The sequence below is a fragment of the Podarcis tiliguerta genome, assembly GCF_965153285.1.
Source record: "Podarcis tiliguerta genome assembly, chromosome: 17".
Classification (NCBI taxonomy): Eukaryota; Metazoa; Chordata; class Lepidosauria; order Squamata; family Lacertidae; genus Podarcis; species Podarcis tiliguerta.
The window spans coordinates 28,872,580-28,896,460 of record NC_139550.1 but is presented as its reverse complement, the minus strand read 5'-3'; the positions used below and the strand labels follow the sequence as shown (position 1 = coordinate 28,896,460).

At 41.0% G+C, this 23,881-nt stretch overlaps 1 protein-coding gene across 31 annotated transcripts in view; it reads left to right on the top strand.

Moving 5' to 3' along the window:
* The window catches only part of POSTN (periostin), a 59,673-nt gene extending 36,043 nt beyond the window's left edge, over positions 1 to 23,630 (top strand). The window contains exons 12-25 of one of the 31 annotated variants that reach the window (XM_083419702.1): positions 945 to 1,075; positions 3,885 to 4,015; positions 4,314 to 4,416; positions 5,168 to 5,235; positions 6,503 to 6,548; positions 8,227 to 8,301; positions 10,314 to 10,358; positions 12,003 to 12,098; positions 12,757 to 12,846; positions 15,335 to 15,415; positions 16,099 to 16,179; positions 18,965 to 19,051; positions 20,638 to 20,679; positions 21,645 to 23,630. In XM_083419702.1, coding sequence (XP_083275828.1) covers positions 945 to 1,075; positions 3,885 to 4,015; positions 4,314 to 4,416; positions 5,168 to 5,235; positions 6,503 to 6,548; positions 8,227 to 8,301; positions 10,314 to 10,358; positions 12,003 to 12,098; positions 12,757 to 12,846; positions 15,335 to 15,415; positions 16,099 to 16,179; positions 18,965 to 19,051; positions 20,638 to 20,679; positions 21,645 to 21,712 — 1,144 coding nt within the window. In that variant the 3' untranslated portion in view covers positions 21,713 to 23,630. The remainder of the gene's footprint in view (positions 1 to 944; positions 1,076 to 3,884; positions 4,016 to 4,313; positions 4,417 to 5,167; positions 5,236 to 6,502; positions 6,549 to 8,226; positions 8,302 to 10,313; positions 10,359 to 12,002; positions 12,099 to 12,756; positions 12,847 to 15,334; positions 15,416 to 16,098; positions 16,180 to 18,964; positions 19,052 to 20,637; positions 20,680 to 21,644) is intronic. The other 30 variants (XM_083419727.1, XM_083419713.1, XM_083419728.1 and 27 more) reach the window with 30 other exon arrangements.
* The last annotated feature ends 251 nt before the right edge of the window (positions 23,631 to 23,881 follow it).

Here is a 23,881-nt window from a genome sequence, read left to right as displayed (position 1 = left end):
CCAATTCAAGGGGCTATTATTAGCATAAAGGTAAAGGTAATGGACTCCTGACAGTTAAGTTCAGTCATGAACGACTCTGGGGTTGCAGCGCTCATCTCGCTTTACTGGCCGAGGGAGCCGGTGTTTGTCCGCAGACTGTTTTTCCCGGTCATGTGGCTAGCATGACTAAGCCACTTCTGGCAAAACCAGAGCAGCGCACGGAAACACCATTTACCTTCCCGCCGGAGCGGTACCTATTTATCTATTTGCACTTTGACATGATTTCGAACTGCTAGGTTGGCAGGAGCAGGGACCGAGCAACGGAAGCTCACCCTGTCGCGAGGATTCGAACCGCCGACCTTCTGATCGCCAAGCCCTAGGCTCAGTGGCTTAGACCACAGCGCCACCCACGTCCCTTATTATTAGCATACAGAGCTCTAAATGTTTTGGGACCCAAGCAGCAACTTACCCAGTGTCAACCATCTCAGACCCTCCAATTGGCAGGTGGGACCTTGGTGGTGTTGCCACCACCGGGAGCTTCCTGGTTGGTGTTGACCCATGACAGGACTTACTTGTGGCAATTCCCTGTTTGTGGAACGCCATTCCTAGTGAAGTGCCCCTTGTTTCCTTCATTACTGACTTCCAGGAGGAATTCAGAAATATTCCTGTTTATCCAGGCATTTATGGCTGAAAGACAACCCCTGAAATCACTAGTTGTATGAATAGGTTTTTAACTGTTCTGAAAATGTTTTTGAAACATATTAAACTTGGTTTTAGATTCATGATGGTGAATATGATGATGATTGATGAGTTTGCCACCCTTCATTCCATCATAATATGAATATGTCTTTAGGGACACTCTTCTGCCAGTGAACACGTTCATCTCAAACAACAGGACAATGTTCCTATCTTCATGCAGAAACTGGGCAGTTGTTAATTCTTTTGTGCTCTCTTTTCTTCCTCAGCACATTCCTCAGCCTAGTGGAAGCAGCAGACTTAGAAGAGGTTCTTTCTCAACCTGGTGACTGGACCTTGTTTGTCCCAACTAATGATGCTTTCAAAGGCTTGACTGAGCAGGAGAAACAGACCCTGATAAGTAAGTAGGTCACAAAAAGAAGATCACAGAGCCAGTGGCTTCTCTGCAGTAGTCCTTTTAAATGTTGTGAGCTGTGCTGGATTTACGTATAAGCTAAACAAGCTATAGCTTAGGGCTCCACTCTCTTGGGGGCCCCAAAAAAATTTAAAGGGGAAAAACACTGGATGTACACTTCCAAAATATAAGATAAAAAACAAATAAAATAAAACCTACATACAGCTGCAGTGTTTTGTGTTGTGTAGGCTCCTATGATGTAGATAATGGGCCCCGCCTATTAGCCTGCTCCCTAAAATATCACTGGTTTGCTCATTAATATATATAGGGTTGTATTTCACTATTACCATACTTCTTCTTAATTGTATTTCAGTTCAACAATTACTTGATAATATACATATTATGTGCAAATGGCTTTAGATACCTATTACGTCCATAAATTACTATATAGAATATATTCAACAACAACAAAAAACAGCGCCAATTTGTTGTTGACAAAGGACAGCTGGACATATAAAGGGCCCCATTACCTCCAGTAGCTTAGGGCCTCATCAAACCTAAATCCAGCCCTGGTTGTGAGAGATGCTATGTGAATTCTCTTGGCCACTTTAGCTTCCCGAAGTCTCTGGGACTGAAAAGAGGAAGACACCTCTTTATTCTACCAAGTTCTATAGTAGCTGTGGTTGTCTATTGCAGAATAAAACAACAAAGCTCCTGTTTGGACATTTTGATACCAACCATTAAGCCTTTACAATACAATACAAATCTTTAATGCATCCATAGACCAGAATTTAAGCCTTTAAAGATCCTTGACTTTTCTTGGGAAAACTTCCACTTCCTACAGACAAAGTGTATTCAATTAATAAGTGGATATTTTCTTAGAATCCACACTTCTGACAGTCACAGCAGGAGTAGACAGAATATGCATTTTTAAAAACCAGGCAGAGCACACAGCAGAGGATTCCAATACACATGCAATCATGCTGAATTGGAAGGGAATCAAAAAAACAATGACAGTGAGCCAGGCAGATTTACGACCTTAAGCTTGGAGATCGAGAACAGTGATGAGAAAAGGGTGGTGGTGAAAAGTTTATGAAAAGATACATATTGAAGACTGCTTGTGAGTGATCACATGCATGGCGGGAGATGATGATGATAGTTTATTATTTATATCCTGCCCATCTGGCTGGGTTTCCCCAGCCTCTCTGGGAGGCTCCCAACAGAACATTAAAAACACAGTAAAAGATCAGGGCTGCTTTCAGATGTCTTCTAAAAGTCAAATAGTTGTTTATTTCCTTGACATCTGATGGGAGGGCGTTCCACAGGGCAGGCGCCACTACCAAGAAGGCCCTCTGCCTGGTATGCGCATGAACATTAAATGAACTTCATCACCATACCTACTCTTGAATGATTTGTTGTTGTTTAGTCGTTTAGTCATGTCTGACTCTTCGTGACCCCATGGACCAAAGTACGCCAGGCACTCCTGTCTTCCACTGCCTCCCACAGTTTGGTCAGACTCATGTTGGTAGCTTCGAGAACACTGTCCAGCCATCTCATCCTCTGTCGTCCCCTTCTCCTTGTGCCCTCCATCTTTCCCAACATCAGGGTCTTTTCCAGGGAGTCTTCTCTTCTCATGAGGTGGCCAAAGTATTGGAGCCTCAGCTTTAGGATCTGTCCTTCCAGTGAGCACTCAGGGCAGATTTCCTTAAGGATGGATAGGTCTGCTCTTCTGGCAGTCCATGGGACTCTCAAGAGTCTCCTCCAGCACCATAATTCAAAAGCATCAATTCTTCGGCAATCAGCCTTCTTTATGGTCCAGCTCTCAAATCCATACATCACTACTGGGAAAACCATAGCTTTAACTATACGGACCTTTGTCGGCAAGGTGATGTCTCTGCTTTTTAAGATGCTGTCTAGGTTTGTCATTGCTTTTCTCCCAAAATCAGGCGTCTTTTAATTTCGTGACTGCTGTCACCATCTGCAGTGATCATCGAACCCAAGAAAGTAAAATCTCTCACTACCTCCATTTCTTCCCCTTCTATTTGCCAGGAGGTGATGGGACCAGTGGCCATGATCTTCATTTTTTTGATGTTGAGCTTCAAACCATATTTTTGCACTCTCCTCTTTCACCCTCATTAAAACGTTCTTTAATTCCTCCTCACTTTCTGCCATCAAGGTTGTGTCATCAGCATATCTGAGGTTGTTGATATTTCTTCCGGCGATCTTAATTCCAGTTTGGGATTCAACCAGTCCAGCCTTTTGCATGATGAATTCTGCATATAAATTAAATAAGCAGGGAGACAATATACAGCCTTGTCGTACTCCGTTCCCAATTTTGAACTAATCAGTCATTCCATATCCAGTTGATACCCGTGTTGAATTTCAGGGGCCTGTGAATAAGATATACACAAACTGTTGAAATAAACAAATCAATAATACACTAAAATCCAGCCCTAGTTGATAATCTCTTGGATTATTCACAGTCTACTATGCCTTCTATGAAACTCTGAACACTACTAGAGGCAACAACCTTGTTACTGTGTATTTATTTTATTTTTACTTTTTCAAGGGTGAAAGAGCCCCTGGTCTTGTCAGAGGTTCTTGATCCCAGCTCAACTCTCTGATTTTCCTTGTGGATGTGGAAAAAAACCAGGTCTTGAATTTAGGGCATTAAAAGGTAAACAGATTCTCTGTAGCACAAAAAATAAAATAAAAATAAACAGCTCCCCTGTAGGAAACTTTACTTGCCAATGGAAAGGCTTGGTGAATCATTGATCCAACCGTACTTACGTCCATCTCTGGTTTCCTTCCATAGGGGACCAAAATGCTCTCAGGAATATTCTGCTTTATCACTTAACTCGAGGAGTTTTCATTGGAAGCGGATTTGAACCTCGTGTGACCAACATCCTCAAAACTATCCAAGGCGGCAAATTGTACTTGAAAGTGGTGAGTATTGACAGTAACCTTTCGACAAGAATTATTAACCCTGTAATTTAAGTTGAAGGACGGAGACAGTATTCTGAGAGATGTGCGAAACCTGCCAAGACATTTCTCTGATTTTGTCAGAAGTCTTTTGGCTTCGCTTGCAGTCCCTAAAGCGTTTTGCCAGAAGAGGATTTTCTAACATTGCCTTACTATGTGTATTCCACTATATAAGATACTAGACATTATAATAATATGTATTTCAACTGTTTGGAAATGTATTCTCTCTTTTTGTTGTTCACCTTTATTATTTAATCCTTAGGTGAATGACACTCTTCTAGTGAATGATTTAAAAGCAAAGGAATCTGACCTTATGGCGACCAATGGTGTGATTCATGTCATTGACAAGCTCCTGTATCCCGCAGGTGGGTTATGGATTATTGTAATGTATTCACCCGTGTTCCTTAGACCATTCATGCGCTGTTTTCCAATCAAAAGGGAAGCAGGTTTTCTGTAGCATCTGACCATTTGGTAAATTGATTCAGTCATCTGCACAAATCTCACCTGATGGTAGATGAATGAACATTACACTCGTCTCCTATCTCTGAGCGGTGCCCCAGAAAAGCTTTGCTGTCACCTATGTTATGGTATTTTTAGCACACAAAGAGCTTTTCTATTTCCCAGGCTTTTTATTCTTAAATATTTTAGCAGTTTTCACACTATTGTACTGATATAATTCTCTGCTGCTAATTATATTTTAGTTCTTGTTTAGAGCTGGTTTTCTTTTGCTTTTGAGTTCTGTTTCATGTCGCATTTTATGGTTTTAATTTTTACTTAAAAATTACCCAGAGATGGTAATTTAGACGGTATAGAGTTGGTATATAAATATCGAAAAGAAATAAACGAAGCATTTAGCTCTCTGGGACAGAAGTACTTGAAAAACGTAATATTTATGTTTATAATTACTCTGAGGAAATATGCATTTGAGAACTTTACAATCCCTTTCTCCCGTTTTCCAATTCAAGTTATTCATATATAGGGCATAGCCGAAACATTTTACTGACTTTCCATTTTGAAGAAACCAGAGCATTGCTTAGGATTTTCTCTCTGTGTTAAAATTATCTTTATCTCACCATCCTTTTTTAAAAATCTTTTTCTTTATAAACAAAAACGTAGATGTACCTGTTGGAAATGACCAGCTCCTCACAATTCTGAAAAAATTGATTAAGTACATCCAGCTCAAGGTATGTTCTATAGATTGCAATTTGTGATAACACATAGAGCCAAATCTGAATCACACTGGTGGGTTTATTTCCACTGCTTTTTGTCCATGAGGCCAGAAAATATGTTTGTCGTAGAACAGCAATGTCAGTGAGATGTGGGGCATTTAGCCATCCAGCAGATGCCCAAAGCAAAGAGACATCAATAACTCCTATCCCACAAAGCATATCTACTTCACCAAATGTTGATGATCATCAATTCCATGACGTTCTTTTCCTGCTGCCTACTAAGCGTCAATACACTTTGATGGCCACAACCCTGACAGTGAGGTGGGAAGAGGGCTTTGCAAATAGGATCCATGCTCTTAACTCCACTTTTGGACAACCTCCTGGCTATGCAATGAACATTGCTCCATTGCACACTTGCCTCTTGTGGGGTTGGCGCACCTGAAAGAGCAAGCTAGGGTGGCTGCAGCCACGAGCAGAGGATCCCGCCACCGTCCGTACGGCACTCGAGCGGCGCCAGCAGCAAACCGCTATGTACAGTGCATGTGCGGCATCGCTACGTACACCGCATGCAACATACGTAGCTACGCTGCACATGTGTCATACGTATCTGCGCAGTGCATGCGTCGTACGTAGCGGCGCCACGCATGCACAACCGATGGTTTGCCCCGCCCTGGGTGTTGGCTAGCCTTTGTTCGCCCCTGGTTTCACCTCCTCTACTCCACCTTATTGACTGCTGTTGCAAGAAAATGCACAACGTGGTAAGAATGTAAGAACAGCCCTACTGGTTCAGGCATCCTGAGCCAGCATCCTGCTCTCAGTGGACAACCAGATGTCTGTGGGAAGCCTTTGAGCAGGACCAGAGCACAACTGCTCTCTCCCAACTTGTGATTCCTTGCAGCTGTTCAGAGAGATACTGCCCCCAGCTGTGGAGGTAGAAAACATCAGGATGCAAGCTCAGTTTTGATGACGAGTTCGGTCTACAGGCTGAGTTTTACTAGATGTTTACTAGAGGGGAGTTTTGGCAACCCTGTGTTTTTTGGGAACATTTAGTTCTTGGCTAAAAATGGGATTATTATTTTTTTTTTAATCGGAGTCCTAGATTAACTTCCAAGGATCTCTGCTCCTCTGTGTTGCATGCTTCAGATGACATTCCCGCCATGTGAACTTGACCCCATGTGCTGGCGGTGTGATGGTCATTTCTTCCTTGTGAAATGTGAAGTATTGTTTTCCACTTCCCTTTAGGTACCACTAGGTTTAACTCATCTTTCTCTCCCCTCCACAGTATGTCCGTGGCAGCACATTCAAAGAGATTCCATTGACATTTTACAGTAAGTATTTTTAAAGGTGACATGAACAGTCGCAAATGTTTGATGGGATCGTGGGATTCGAATGTCCATTTTGGATAACTAGAACTGTCAAATAAGGGTCAGAAAATTGGGGAGCAATACTGCATGTGTGGTACAGAGTGGACACCAAAACAAATGTCCATAAAACTCATTCATTAGCAGATGATCACCCATTTTGAAGCCTGGATTTTCCATTCAGTTCATAATGAAGATAACTCTCCATTCATGAATGTCCATTAATGTTAACTGTCCATTCATGGATGTTCATGGCTTGAAGAAGAGTTGCTGTTCTTGCTACTGTGAGATGCAAACCAGAGATTTCAGCTGACTCCTTCAGCAAAATCGTTTCCTAAAAGGTGCAACTGGACTTTTAATATGGAAAAGCAAAGGAGTCAAAATACATGGGACTTGGAAGTACTGAAATTTGGCAGGATCGTGCCCTGCATTTGTATCACCCAAATATATAGATATTGTGCTGGTGAAAGAAGCACAAATAATTCTGGAAAATATAGCTTAAATTATTGCTTTCAGCCTAAAAAGTATATATATATAGAGAGAGAGGGAGAGAGAGAGAGTACAGGTAAAGGGAACCCTGACCATTAGGTCCAGTCGCAGACGACTCTGGAGTTGCGGCGCTCATCTTGCTTTACTGGCCGAGAGAGCCGGCGTACAGCTTCCGGGTCATGTGACCAGCATGACTAAGCTGCTTCTGGCGAACCAGAGCAGTGCACGGAAACGCCGTTTACCTTCCCGCCAGAGCAGTACCTATTTATCTACTTGCACTTTGACGTGCTTTCGAATTGCTAGGTGGGCAGGAGCAGGAACCGAGCAACGGGACCTCACCCTGTTGCGGGGATTCGAACCGCCAACCTTCTGATCAGCAAGTCCTAGGCTCTGTGGTTTAACCCACAGCGCCACCCGCGTTCCTAGAAAAAGGATATATATATATATATATATATATATATATATATATATATATATGGTACGGAGTTGTCATTCAGTCAGAAAGGAGGCAGCTGTTAGCAAGGGGCTTCATTGGTATAGCATCACAGAATCACAGAATTTTAGAGTTGGAAGAGACCATGAGGCTCATCTAGTCCCCCCCCCCCCGAAATGCAGAAAACTTTTGCCCAATGTGGCGCTCGAACCCACAACCCAGAGATCAAGAGTCTCATGCTCTAACTACCGAGTTATCACTTTTTAAAAAAAAATAAAAAAGGACTTTGGTGGCCACAGGTTTACTGATGCCATCAGTTGTCTTGCTAACGGGAGTACCATTGTATATGTGTCAGGAACTCTCTTCACAGATTCTTTTTCAGAGTTTGTTCACGGGGAACTTCCACAAGTACAGGAATCTCCCTGCTTCAGAAATTCTCCCTCTAATGTGTGGAAGGTGATCAGAAGAGTGGCAGGGAGAAGAAATAGCATGCTTGTCCTCCTTCTCTTCGAACATGTTTAGTTTAACTCTGAAGAAGATTCTTTTTTGTTCTCTGGAACAAAAAGCATGCACAGTCTGCACCTCTTGAGGGCATCACATTCCTGTTTTGGCAATCTCCCATAAAACTCATTCAATCCCAGTCAGTTCCCCAATACCGTTAAAAAGGACAGTGTAGGGTAGCCGTTTATAACTCCACCAGTTTTTGCTTTCTTTTACTTTCAGCCACCCGAATTATTAGAGTTGTTGACCCCGAGACTAAAGTAATTGAGAGCAGCTTTGAGCCCAGCATCCGAAAAGGTAAAAGTGGTTGGTTGGATGGAGCAATATGAATAATAGCAGATATAGCCAAATAAAACTCAGAGACTTTGAGTTTGTCGAAAGGAAAAAAGCCCACAACATGTTGAAATTGTGAGGTAAAAGCGAGAGATGCCACCAAAATTTAATCTATTGGAAAAATTAGTGCTGGGTGGGCCTTTGCCTATCCAAATCGGAAAGAGGCCAATTAAAACAGATTAACTTAGAAGAACATCCACTGCCCATTTGAAAACAATCTGTTTTGATTTTGAGGTGGAGGCAACAACCGCTACACTCCCTTTACCTGATGGTATCTATTGGAGAACTTTCTGCTACTTTTGCAAGTGGATCGTGTGGGTTTTTAAAATTTGTCAATACAAATAACAAATGATTATGACAATGGATTGGACTTCCCAAGCTGCAATTCTCTACAAATCCACTTCCAATTTTTACCTTAGAAGAACACTGGGGGGGGGGGGATGTTTTAAATGCTCTAACCTTGAATTCAATGTGTGACTTTACAGACTGGCGATGAAAGAATGCAAGGAAAACTTAATAAGATCAGGGTTACTTAGGCAACCAAGTCCATGCTCATTTTGTGTTCTAAAAGGGGAATATAGAGTGGGCTTAATAATACGTTGCCGCAAGCATAGACTGGGTCATATAGAGGTATAACTTAACTGAAAATGCATGTTCTTTATTATCGTTCTCCTTTAAGTTCTGTAATGATTGTATTTGTGGCTTGAAAGAGTAAGTCTGCTTCATCACACGGTCGCATCCATGCCATGTATTTAAAGCACTCTGATACCACTTTAACAACCATGGCTTTTCTCCAAGAGTGCTGGAAACTGTAGCTAGTTATGGGGGCTGAGAACTGTTAGGAGACCCCTCAAAGATCTACGATTGTTACAAGCCTTAAATGCAGATCCCAGGATTCTAGAAGGAAGCCAAAAGCAGTGACTCACATTGAGTTATGCCAAAGGCAATGACTAACGTTCAGCAATGCCAGGCTTATAGGTTAGAAAAGCAGTTCCCCGAGTGGAGATTAAATAAGCAGAGAAAATAGTGAGTGCTAATCACGCCCTCTATGCAGCCAACTTGTCATTGGCTGCCAGACTCGTCATCCTACCGCTGGCTTCGCCCCAGGGTATGATTTGCGTTGGGCAGGCTTCTCAACGTTGCTCACAATCCCACCTCTGATGACTCAAGAACAGTCCTCTTTAGAAGCCAATTCCAGCTTTTCTTTATATGCCAACAATTGCAACATTGGCAGCCACAAAAGAACACAGAAGCATTCTTCACAGGGCCTCCCAAATGTGTGGAGAGACCAGAAGATACTTGGGTCGGGAAATGTTTCAGGAAGCCATATTCCAATCATTCATTCAAAAGGAAAGGGCTTGTCCACACCAGTGCCGAAATGTGTACGTGCTGCTGTTCGCCTTCCCACTTAATTTGTGTTGTGTGCATGATGTTCTCCTCATCCAACTGGCAACCCGAAGAGGGAAAGTAAATCCAATACGAAACGCTACATGGCTGTGAACACACTGTGTAAGCAGGTTCTGGTGATGTTTCTGGGGTGCCATGTTTTCCCTCAACTTTACTTCTGTTTTGTTTCTGACAGCCGAAAGGAAAGGCTGCAGTTATAACGGGACAACACTGGTTTCGGCTGTTGTTCTGCTCTGGCTCTGTATTTCAACATGTATTTTAGACACAATGCGTGGAAACACAGAAGAGATTTTACAGCCAGCATGAATAAGCAAATAAGCCAATGGTGGATACAATTCAAGCATAGTTAGGCACTTTTAAGCATCACTGACTTCACTGTAAAAGTTGAGCATGTGTTTAACTCAACAGGTCCTAGTGCTTAAATGTGATTAGATTATGCCCTTAGCTTTTTATCGGAGCTGGTCAAATGTTTTCTTATGTTTAGATTATGAAGCCTAGCACAACGTAAAAGTGTTTTAAAAACTGCAACCATCTGATTCTCTTGAAATATTTTCTTATCATTATCACAGAAATAAAGGTAGTTGGTGGCACCACAGTTCGAAAAGAGATTGAAGGTAATGTATCGTGAAAGAGGACAACTAATAGACTTCCCATAATATCCAGCTGTGAAGCAAAGCATCAAGCCTTCCCCCCGCCCCAAAAAAATATTTTTAGGGCAGAAAAATCACACAGCCAGGGAGCCAAGGACCAAGCAAAGTTTCCAGATTCTGTACTTCATTTGGCCTCGAAGAGGGAAATGCTTCCTTCCCTACTTCCTTTTAATGTATGGCTGCTGCCACTTTTAATGTAATACTTCTGGGATGGCTCAGTCAAGAAAGCACAAGACTCTAAACCTCAGGGTTGTGGGTTCGAGCTCCACAGTGGGCAAAAGATTCCTGCATTGGAGGGGGTTGGACTAGATGACCCTTGTGGTCCCTTCCAGCTGTATACTTCTATGATTCTATGACACCATCAAGTGGCCAATGTGCTTCTGTTGAGTTTGCAGCCAAAATATTATAGCCACGAAAGAGCAGAGGCACAAAAGCAGCAGATGGGAATCAGAAATGTCAAAACCTTGAACCCGCCTGCACAGCTATTGCGAACAGATATTTCCCACATTCCACATATTCCTATTTTGCAGGCCTACTTAATCCATGACACATTGGATTACACAGTTTAATTTAATGTATATCAATTCACACCAGGATCAAACACTCTACATATTTTGGGACGCGGGTAGCGCTGTGGTCTAAACCACTGAGCCTCTTGGGCTTGCCGATCAGGTTGGCAGTTTGAATCCATGCGACGGGGTGAGCTCCTGTTGCTCTGTCCCAGCTCCTGCCAACCTAACAGTTCGAATGCATGCCAGTGCAAGTAGATAAATAGGTACTGCTGCGACAGGAAGGCAAATGGTGTTTCCATGCACTCTGGCTTCTGTCACAGTGTCCCGTTGCGCCAGAAGCAGTTTAGTCCTGCTGGCCACATGACCCGGAAAGCTGTCTGTGGACAAACGCTGGCTCCCTCAGCCTGAAAGCAAGATGAGTGCCACAACCACATTGTCGCCTTTGACTGGACTTAACTGTCCTGGGGTCCTTTACCTTTTTTACCTTTACATATTCATGCTCTGGAATCCCAACCCAGTCTACAACAGTGGCCTCATATGTACCAATCATGGCTTCCCCTAAAGAAATCTAGACCGTTAAAGGTGTAGGCGGTTAACTGTACATTGTTAAGGGTGTTGAGAGTTATTAGGAGACTTCTCACAGAGTTCCCTGGAAAGAGGGAAATTGTAAGTCCGTGAGCAGAACAGGAGTCTCCCAACAACCCTCAGCACCATTAACAAACTAGAGTTCCTAGTATTCTTTGGGGGGAGCCATGACTGTGAAAGTGATATAAGCAGTGTTTTTTCCCTTTAAAAATGTTTAGGGGTACTCTCATTTTCCTACTCATATTGAAATACTGCCCCTCATTGAAGCCAAACTTAAATTCCCAAAATGTTTAGGGGTATGCATACCCCCTGCATCCCCCCAGATATAAGAGTCCATTCGAGATATGGCGCACCACTCTGAAGAATTATATCCTAGTCCCAATAGCTTTAGGATTGGCTCCGACACAAATGAGTAGGAGTTAATTTTGTCCGAGGCATTTTCATTAAGCATTGTTCGCTTTGTACGCCATATTTATAACGCACCTTCCCATTTTGAAATAATGCTTTTCAGGGCCCACTATTACAAGGCTCACCAAAGTGATTGAAGGGGACCCAGAATTTAAGCTGGTCAGGGAAGGCGAGACAGTCACTAAAGTTATTCATGGAGGTGAATATGTCTCATGGACTGCACATTACTAACCAGAATGGTTTGGAGGAGGCAGTTCCCAGTTCTCTTAAACTACTGGATTTGTTCTTAGCATGTGTTATAATGATGTATTGCAACTATACGGTTTTATTATTAAACCCTTTGCCTCTCTTTCCCTTCTTCTTGGAATGTTTTCTCTCTCTTTTTCATTTTGTGCACTGAATTTTTGCTTTCTCTATTTTTTCACACCTGCCCTCTGAATTGTACCCATGAGATGAAATGTGGAAAAACTTTTTGATTCCTTCGTATTCTAACATAAGTAGCATGTTTCTAAGAATCATGACTGAGCCTCAAAAACTTGATGTTTTGTCATCCTAGCTGTGAACAAAAAAATGAAAACTACCTGCCAGTCTACCCAAAGGCCCAACTAAATATTTATTTATTTTTAAATAATGCATTATGTTCATAGCTTGAGATGGTGAATATTTGACATGGGCATGCTTGGGAATGTAAATGACTTTCTTTGCACTCTTCTGCAAGGCCCTGAGTGAGAACTTTGAATCTAACCATTTCTAACATTGACCCTCTTGCCCCAATGGCTGCATAACGGAGACAATGGGGAAACATCGAAATAATCCAGTGAATTGACCGTCTCTAACTTTTTAAAACATCTTTATAGAGCCTAAAATTAAAAAATACACGAAAATAATTGATGGTTACCCTGTGGAAGTGACTGAAAAAGAAGTGACCGAAGAAAGAATCATTCAAGGTAAAAATAAAAAAAAATGTGTCAAAAATACGCCCAGTTTTGAAAACAAAAGCTTTATAACGAAAAGAATATGCACAGTTTTAAAGGTTTCCACTTCTGATTCTGGGCCATTTGAAATGGTTACCAGAAGCAGAACAAACCTTTTCATAGAATGGCCATATAATCTCATTTTTTGAGAAAATACCTTAGGAGGAGGAAGAAACAGCCCTCCGTCAAGGAATTCCATTCCCACCTTAATGTTCATTGCCATCTTCCATCATTGCCATCTCATGTTCCTCTTATTTGTTATCTGTTTGCTGCATATTTGTTTGTTTTTGTTTGTATAAAAAATTATATACCACTTGATTGTAATAAAACCTTAAAGCTTAATTTTTTTAAAAAATACATTTTTTTAAAAAAAAATAGTTGAAAACTGATACTTAAAAACATTCAAAAACAAATTAAAAACAACAATAAACTAAAAACAGATGCAAGCACATCCAACTTAGATATGTCAGGAGTGGCTTGCCTAAACGAAAATATTTAAAGTAGGTATTAAAGTAAATATTAAAGTAAATATTTAAAGAGTGTTCAGTGACAATGCTTGGCTAATATCAACCTTCAAGGAGTTCCTAAGTGTAGGCAGCACTTCACTAAAAAGCTTGATTTCATACTATTTGCAGAACAAGCATTACGTGGCACCTCTAACAGTGCAATTTTCGCAGAATGAAGAGGTCCAATGAGCATGTATAGGGTAACACTATCTTGCAAGTAAATTGGTCCCAAGCTGTTAAGGACCAGTGCTCTTTTTCTAGTCAAAAAATGCTGGCACTCACCAACAAGCAGGGGGAGGGACCAGCACATGGGGACGTGGCCTAATGCCAAGGCTGGGTGGCAAGGGTGGGTTAGCTGCTTGATGCTCCCTCGCCCACTTACCAGGGTGCTGCCGCCCCAGTGAAGAGGCCTCCCCTGCCCTGCTTTGGGAAGGAGGCAGGAGGACTCCAGGACTTTCAGAGCATCGCGCCTCCTTCCCTAAGCTGGGCAAACACTTCCCGGGTTTGGGGAAGGAGGTGCAATGCTCTGACAGGATCCGAGAGCCCTCCTGCCTCCTTCCCTCCCCAAAGGTCACTGCACTGCGTACCATTGTGTACCACCAGAAACAAAACACTGATAGTAACACTTTGAACTTGGCATGGTAGTAAGTCAACAAAAATCAGTGCAGTTCTCTGAGCAGAGGTGTAATATGCTGACAGGACCTTACCCCTGGCGGCAGCCACCTCATCCAGTGCCAGATTTACCTATACAGTGGTGCCCCACAAAACGAATGCCTCGCAAGACGGAAAACCCGCAAGGGTTTTCTGTCTGCAGAGGCGCTTCGCAAGACGAATTTCCCTATGGGCTTGCTTCGCAAGACGAAAAATGACGAAAAAAAATCGAAAATTTTTTTTTGCTCCAAAACCCCTTATTCTGAATCGCTAAGCTGCTAAAAGCATTTTAGCAGCAAAACCGCTAATCCCCCCCCTAAAAAAGCCGTTTTTAGCCCTTTTTTAGCCAATAGCGCTAATAGCGCTACTCCGTCAATGGGCTTGCTTCGCAAGACGAAAAAACCGCAAGACGAAAAGACTCCCGGAACGGATTCTTTTCGTCTTGCGAGGCACCACTGTAATTGTAATTTATTATTTGTACCCGCCCATTATAAGCTAAACAAGCTATAGCTTAGGGGCCCACTCTCTTGGGGTCCCCCCAAAAAATTAAAGGGAAAAAACTGGATGTACATTTCCAAAATATAAGATAAGTTCAACCATTATTTGATAAAATACATATTTTGTTATGTGCAAATGGCTTTAGATACCTATTAGGTCCACAAATTACCATATGGCATATATTCAACACAAAAAACAGTGACCATTTGTTGTTTGCAAAGGACAGCTGGACATATAAAAGGCCCCATTACCTTCAATAGCTTAGGGCCTCATCAAACCTAAATCCGGCCCTGGCCTCATCCATCCTACCATTGCATCCAGGCATCAGTTCAGGGCCTGCACAGCCTCTCCTGATCCAAATGTTATTGAAAAATAGAGCTGAGTCTCTTCAGCATAGTGACAGCACCTTGCCCCCAAGCTCCCTCTGCATGGCACTCTCAAACCACATCACCAAATTCAGGAAAGCTGTGTGAAAAATCAGCCTCTGAGAAGAATGTGGTTGTGTGTATTGGTCGGATAATTGTAGCACTTCTTGCAGCAAATTTCCCTGCACTTTCAAAAGCCACCCTGCTCTTTGTTGTAAGCTATGTGTCTGTCAAACCGTCCACCAAACATGCCACCCTCCTGTAAGTTACGCTGAACGCACCTAAGCTTCTACTGAGACCTTATTCCACGATGACTTTTTTATTACTCTCTGAGATCATTACTTTGAACAGGAAGATATGGTTACCTACAACACAACAACGAAAATTTGGGAGGGTTCCCAACCACCTCACATGCACCTAACTGGATCTTTTTCACTTCAGGTCCTGAACTGAAATACACCCGAATCACTACAGGAGGTGGGGCAGATACTGAAGAGACTCTTAAGAAATTGCTGGAAGAAGGTTAGTATTATTTGTCAAAGGGGAAGTATGGACTGTGATCTGGCACACTCAAGGGTTTATTTTCTAAGGATAATAATGCTCATTTTAGCAGCTCCGTAACAGGAATAGCGCTTATATAAGGCAGAGTCTGGAAACGACTAGATCTGAACATTTGACCATGGGAATGATATGCACAAAATTAACAGGATTTCAGTTTCTAAATATGATTAACAGGATTTCAAATGTCTAAAGAAATGAATTTTGTGAATGTCTGAAAACTCAGATACACATCCATTTAATGTTGGCAGTCACCTAAACAAGCTTTTCAGCACTCATTTGCAAATTTCTGAAGCATTTAGAAATTAGCAAAATCCATCTGGAATTGGCAGTATTCAAAACTGGCTTTCTAGTCTGCTATCTGGTTTCAATGGAAGGCATATCTTAGCTGTAATCTGTCTTGAATTCAATATGTACTACATTGATATTTTAATTCTTGTTCAAGTGGAACAGCCAATATACTGTATATTATAGACCAGGAACACACTGCAACCATTTATTTCTTTTAATGAAAACAACCAGATGTTTGGCAGGAGGCTTTTCACTGCAATAGATAATTGCATAATTATAAAGTAAGCTTGTTAAATGTGCTGCAACTACCAATTTCTCAATGTTCTGCATCATGCCATAAACATGTATTCTGTCAGAGGTGACCAAGGTGACCAAATTCATTGAAGGTGACGGTCATTTACTTGAAGATGAAGATATCAAAAGACTCCTCAAGGGAGGTTAGTGAGTGTGAGACAACTAACCTCATCGTAATGAGTGCCAAGAGCTGACAAACTGATCTTTTAAACTTTTTAAAGACTGATTCAATTAAGCCAAATTTATGGAAGAAAAACCAAGCCCAATGCATGAAATGATGAACTTTGAGCAATCCGTTTACCTCCACGCATGTTGAAGTACAATAAAGCTTTATTTGTGCAAATCTGTCCAGTCTTTAAAAAGTTCCAAATGAGCAATGAAGATTTATTTGCATTATAAATATTCTGTGGTAACTTTTGAATTTTAAGATATTCTTCCAAAGTAGGTGCAACACGTGAGAAAAGTCCAAATCTTTTTGCATTGCTCATTTAAAAATGAATATTCATTGCTCACTAGTTAACTGTCAAAGGCATGTGAAGCATCCTTCTTTTGAAATGACTTTTGGTTCTGTGCATTAAAGCTTTGTAATTATCTTCAAGAGTACAGTGCACTCATCTTTGTACTGATGAGCATGTTGATGCAAACTCATTTCAGTTAATAATAAAAAGGTGCAGAATTCGCAATCTGAACACCTATTGCAATAATGTGCAGGGCCATCTTGACCTGGCGCCACTGGCCAACTTAATGCTAGCCAACAAAGCAGTTCTCGGTGCAACTGTGGAAGTAGCAGGTACTATTACCAGATACGGCATACAAAATGGCTATGTGGTTGGTTCAAATGAGGAATGACTGCAGTAGAATTGGGCAGTGGTTCCTAGAAGTAGCATCCTAAAAATATCTGTACTACGCTACAGAGGCAACCAATTTGGTGCTGTGACAATCCCATGTGTTTGAGAGATACAAGTAACACCTTTCAATGGATGTTCAGCTCACAGCATGCTGTTTTGTGCCCAATCCTGGGTGTGCCCATTTGTAGGATGAGGATTCGCCACCATATGGTTGCCAGCCAGCCAATAGCGTCTGAGCATAATGAACTGCCATACAGTATTAGTCGGGTGCACTGTATTGCCAGAAATGACATTCTGATCCTCTCTATTCTCCTTAATAATCTACTGATCACCAAGAAATAACCAGAAGAAACTGACGGGCAATTTTTAAAAAAATGAATGCTTATGTTATTAATCTGTATACCTCAATTGAATGGTTTTGCTTGTTGTGGGATATTTAAGAAGTGAAGGGAAAAAAGAATTCAAGTATCTGGGCAAAGTTAACATTAACCCTGACCGCTAAATCCAAACTATATATTTTTATTCTTGCTCAAGTTAAAGTGAGACCACATCAGCTTCTGCTATGATTATCTCACAGAATTACAGTCCAGCTGGCTCTACATTGGTTTACAGTTTGAAATCCTTATATAATGAAGTTGACCAGGAAAGCCTTTCTTGCATAAAAATTGCCTAAATAACTCAGAAAGTATTTAGCAAATGCCATCTTACAGCACAAAAATCCAGCTGTGAATGTCCCATTGAATTCAACGGGCTTCACTCTCAGGGAAGTGGGATTAGGGTTATAGCTTTAGTTTAATAAAACTGTAAGAACAGGTGATAACATATTTATTTAATCTAAGGGACCTAACTGTAGAGAAAAGAAATACTGAAAAGCATCCATTTTTATGGCATTCCACAAACCAAAAGGTGACTCCAATAGTGGTTTCACAATTGTACATTTGAGAAGAGTAGCATCTGGAAGACTGGAATCTCCCTTTAAAAAAAAATTCTAAAGGATAAGTAGCTGTAGGTTGCAGGATGTGGCTCTAACAGCAGGCAGGCAATTGAAGGCAGTAGCCTTCAAACTGTAACATAAGAATTGCCTAATCCAGTTTTCATGGAGTTGATATGGCTTATTCAAACATGCTGTAATTTTTTAAAAAACAACAACAACAGTGCAATCCATTGTTTCTAATCTCAATTCTTTGCCATTTCCCCCAAAAAATATTCCAAGTGATAAATCATGAGTACAATTAGCTCAGTGGGAGAGGGCATGCGATGGATGCTGTAGATCTCAGACACATTCCACAGAATCTCAATTTAAAGTCATCTCCAGTAACAGGGCTGAGAAATGGTCCCTGCCTGAGACCTGGGAAGCTTCTGATAGTCAGAATAGGGTCCTGGGTCGGATGGTCAAGTAGTGAGCCACAGACCACACGGAAGTAGCTAGAATCTCTGCCATAAAACCTGAAATATCATAAAGTGATCCACTGAATTCTTTTTTCCTGTTCTTCTTGCGATTGTGAAGTGGCTACTAGAAACAGAACCCTTGACTCGTTTATATGTCTTTGTCTTTATTTTTATTTTTTATTTTTCTTACTTTGCTTCATTTATTCCAGCCCTTCTTTTCCTTTGACTGCCATGAGAGACCCGTATAATTTTTGGAGACTTGCCTAGACCCCCACACACCCCACCCCCATACACAGATATAAACAAACACATGATTTTCACGCCGCGATCATGATGGCGATGGCTCCACAGACATTCTGGAGCTCTCTTTCCCCAGTTGAAACTGGAACAAAAATTATTCCATTGCCTACGGTAACACAACAAGCCCTTTGCAAGTTATGAACCGCACTGTTAAGATTATTGCAACGTAAACTAACAACAGTGCATGCTCGTTGCACATTTGTTGAGGCAATTCTTGGCTACCAGCCACAGAACAGAGGATTGGTCACTTCTAAGAAAATATTTTGGAATTTGCTCATGTTGTACCCATCCACAGCCTCTTCAGATGTAACATTTCAAATATGGACCACTTTCCTGTTTTTAAAAAACCTACCCACTCTTAACTGGCAATTGTTTTTAATGCCTGTTGTAGCTGCATCTGAGTACACCAAAGTTACTAAAGTAATTGAGGCAGAGCCACAGATTATCGAGACAGAAATAAAGAAAATTCATCTGGAAGGTTAGTTATGCAGTAATATGGAACCGCCCTCTTATCCAAACAATTGTTGTGAGTGAATTACTTGCATGGAAATCAGGACCAGACCTAGAGAATACAGAATTGTTTATTTCCACCCTATACTTTCGAACGCAGTTGCTTACGTAGCCTATTGGCATGAAATGACTTCGTTTTGTTCACCAGTTTAAAGTTGCAGTGTTCTGTATATTTACAACTTACTTGAATAATTTATTAGTCATTAACAAACAAACAAAAATCTGTGTCAATTATTCTAACCTCCATAAAGGGATGTTAAGCATTTCTCATAGTTCCTTTCCTTTTAATCTTCCAACAAGACTACAATATACCTGTCATCTACTTTACTATGTATATTAAGTTGTGCTCGCTGATGTCAAGGATTTGTTCAAGACATATTGCATGATTAAGCAGAATATTTTAATTGCTAAAAAAATTTTTTGAACCAGGTCTTATTTGAAACTTATGCAGAATGCCTGTTCAAAAATATGCAAGTGTTTCACAAGCCTAAGCCAACTAGAAACATTGGAGCTGGTACCCAGAAAGGATGGGGGGCGGGGAATGTGGGAACTTTCGCAGTACTGTGAAGGGGGGGAAGGCTCAGCATTACGAGTGGGCAGTTGCTATTTTTGACAGCATCGCCATTGATAAATTTTTATTTCTAATATCACCCTGTTAAAACTGTAGCATTCTGCCCCTACAATACTTGGATGCTACAGTGTGAAACTGCATTTACTCACGCTCCTGCCTGCAGTAACTTAAAAGCACTGGCTTCCACTTCATTGTATCTTGTTTTCTTCTTCCAAATTATGGTCTCTTCCATTCGGAGTGATTTACAGGTGTTTAACGTTGTTTGGCTCATAGCTCCGTATCTCAGCTTTCTAGGACTGTGGATAGAGAACCCAAAGTTCTGGTCAACTAGTGCCATGTACTATACTGTGTGTTGTGTGTGTGTGTGTGTGTGTGTGTGTGTATTTCGGAAGCAGCAGCCCCTCGTGCCAGGAGGCAGAGACCTATTTTGTTTTCATTTTTTTTGAAAATTGAAAAATCCACCTGGACATGTTGGGGTGCTTCACCATGCTTAAAGTAGTTTTTTTGGATCTCAGTCTGTATCTATAATTGCACACAGTGGCCTACATCTCACTGAGGTGGTAAGTCTATGTTTGGGTGGTACTGCGTTTGAATTAAAGGAGAGGCTGAAAATCACTGAGTGTTCCTTGGTGGAGGGAGGGCAACCCTATACCCAGAAATGTCGCTTATCATGGACAAAACTAGGCTAGAGCTCTTTTGCCTGACATGCCGTTTTTTTCTATGTGCAGATGATAACATGTTTTGGAGAGTACTGTACTCTGATCACTGAATCATATCTGCCATCAGAACAGCAAGTGATCTATAGAGCATGTGAAATATATTGTATAGTAAAAAGCTTTTATTATTCATCCAGTGTCTTAAACTGAAAAAGAATTCGTCAGCTTTAAATTTTTGACATTTCGGAAGATACCTACTGAGCTGTTTCAAACCTCTACAATAAATAATGCAAGACTGCAACACTGTTTTCTGTTTCTTCTTTTTAGAAGCACCTGTTAGAAAAGTACAAACATCCAGAAGAACACAAGGTATGAGGAGGAACATAACACTGTCGTATTTATTTCTTAATTATTTAGGCATTTATATTGTGTGCAATCAATTGTGTCTTTGGGGTAGTTTGCGATGGTTTGTTTTTGCTTTTGTTTTATTGTGTATTTTGTGTTCTCCTTTTGTATTTTTCTGTTGTGAACCCCCTTGGGATCTGCAGATGAAGGGCTGTATGCAAATTTTAAAAATAGCAGCAGCAGCAGCAACAACAACATATAGGAAGGGGGCATTTTGTTGTTGTTGTTGTTTAGTTGTTTAGTCGTGTCCGACTCTTCGTGACCCCATGAACCAGAGCACGCCAGGCACTCCTGTATTCCACTGCCTCCCGCAGTTTGGTCAAACTCATGCTGGTAGCTTCAAGAACACTGTCCAACCATCTCGTCCTCTGTCATCCCCTTCTCCTTGAGCCCTCCATCTTTCCCAACATCAGGGTCTTTTCCAGGGAGTCTTCTCTTCTCGTGAGGTGGCCAAAGTATTGGAGCCTCAGCTTCACGATCTGTCCTTCCAGTGAGCACTCAGGGCTGATTTCCTCCAGAATGGAGAGGTTTGATCTTCTTGCAGTCCATGGGACTCTCGAGAGTCTCCTCCAGCACCATAATTCAAAAGCATCAATTCTGCGGCGATCAGCCTTCTTTATGGTCCAGCTCTCACTTCCATACATCACTATTGGGAAAACCATAGCTTTTACTATACGGACCTTTGTTGGCAAGGTGATGTCTCTGCTTTTTAAGATGCTGTCTAGGTTTGTCATTGCTTTTTTCTCAAGAAGCAGGCGTCTTTTAATTTTGTGGCTGCTGTCACCATCTGCAATTATCATGGAGCCCAAGAAAGTAAAATCTCTCACTGCCTCCATTTCTTCCCCTTCTATTTGCCAAGAGGTGATGGGACCAGTGGAAGGGGGCATTAGTTTACCTTAATAACATCTGTTCTCTTTTTTGGTCCACAGGCTCACCACGGAGAAGAACAAGGCTTGTCAGACCTGCAAAAAAGCAGACTGTACAGAAAGAGAACTGAAGCTCTGAAGAAAAGCAAAAAAAAAAAGTCATAAGGGAAAACATTAACCAAATCACTTGTTCCCGTTAACAATTGGGCATAGCATCCTCTACCCCATAAAAGCAGATGGGATTGCATATGGGAGGCAAGCACTTCCTAAAAGATGCATTAGCTGGTACGATCCTAAAGAGCAGGGATCAACTCAAAATGTACCCCTTTTCTATGAATCCGAACTCTATAATTTAAATGCATTCCACCTGCAAGTAAATAAGCTTTAAAGTGAGAAAATCCAAGAGTGTAAGCTATGTAAATGTATCACCTTTAGATCAGCAAAACCATGTGATTTATGTTATTAAATACTATTATGACACAGACGTTACCTTAGAAATCATAATAAACTTTAAGCAATGACATAGGATCTTCGTTTTCATCACTACGTAAAACATTTGCTAGCGAAGCTGATAGATTCTCTCTCCTGCACTCTCCAAAGATAACTCTCTCAAAACGCGAGCGTTCAGGAATGTTCTTGGATCGATTACTGTACTGGCTATCTAAGGTCCCAAATTAAAATTAACTTAGAGTAAACACGTTAGCTTCCATTCAGAGATGCTTGAATGAAGAAGCAGACACTACATACTTAAACACCAGCGGTACCGTTCACCTGTTCAAGGTGCAAAAGGTGGCGGACATTGTATGAATTTAAACTCCCCATATTTTCAACTGTGTACATGTGGGGATGTTGAATGTGGGTTCTACCTTTTGTATATTCTTTTGTACTATCATTTTTTGTACATATAGGAACCAGCCCGAAACCAGATTGCAAAATCTGTTTATGAGTCAGGCTAATTTGATTAGAAGCAAGAGATGCTCTTTTGTTTTAAATAGTGTACTCACATACTGATACCAAAGTATAAAATACATGCACCTTCCTTTCATTGATAAGGGCAGACTGAATTTGAAAAAAAACACTTATTTTTTTGTTCAAATGTATAGAAATGGGGGGCAGAGCCTTTCCTGACTTTCAGAATTCAATGGAGCTTATTCATAAGCAAGTGGGGTTAGCATTGCAGCCTCGTATGTATTTTACTGAAGGAAACAGTTGTTTATATGTATGTTCCCCATATCCCCAATGAAGCAACATTCATTTACATTTTGTACTTTCTGTAGCTGAGTACAGAATATGAAGTGGCCCTTCATTCCAGAGATGTTAACCAGATTAGCTTTTAGGCATGCTTATAGTTGACGCCACTCCCCTCTGGTTGAAACTAAACCTGAGAAGCTTTGATAGATTTGAATTCGGAAAAAAGATATGCTATTGACTTCAGTGGGACTAAAACAATTTATATTTAAGAACTGTGGCTTGTCTGATTTGTGAATTTGACTCTCTTGCTGAAGTCCTCTGCTTCATGGAATGTGTATTCCTGTGGAAATAGTGAGCCCTGGTGAATTCAACAGGTCTTATTCAATGAGCCATTGTACTAAGTAACCCACATGAATCTAAAAATCAAAAGAAATGTATCTCCACTATAGCGTATAAGTACAGGAGACAATTGTAAGGTTTGTGAAACATTAGCCTTTAAAAAGCCTGCTCTGAATTGTTGAATTCTAAAACAATCAATGAAATGCATGCAACAAATTATTCTTGTTCAGGAAGATATATATCAACTGGTACTTGGTCCAGAAGCCTTTGCATAAAGGAAGCCCTACCAATTTCCATTATTGATGTGGGCCTTGTTTGTAAATTGTTGTTTTTATAACTAGTTTATTTGCTTCGTCTCCCATACTTGTATGTCAACTATGCAAGAATCTTTGTGAAGGGAGTAACAACATTTCATCAAGGTGCCTTAATTCTGCAAAGTGTGGTTTAAAAGAATTACAGCGTGTGCCTTTATATTTTTGTTTTGAAACACATATTCATTAAATAAATTTGGCTGAATTATGGGGCTTTTTGTAGTCAATATTTGATGAGCAAGAAAACATTCGTGCTTGAAAAATTCTATGTGCCAATCACTTTTGAACAGTACTCTGTGAAACCACCAAATTCTTCAGCTAGATCAATAATGACCGACACGCTTCATTGAAACATGGTGAGGCTCAGCAGGCCTAGATAATGCTTTGCAAGAACTGAGTACTCCAGAAATCTCTAAAATTCTGTGGCAGGCATGAAGTGGTTCCTTGGTATGGGAAAGG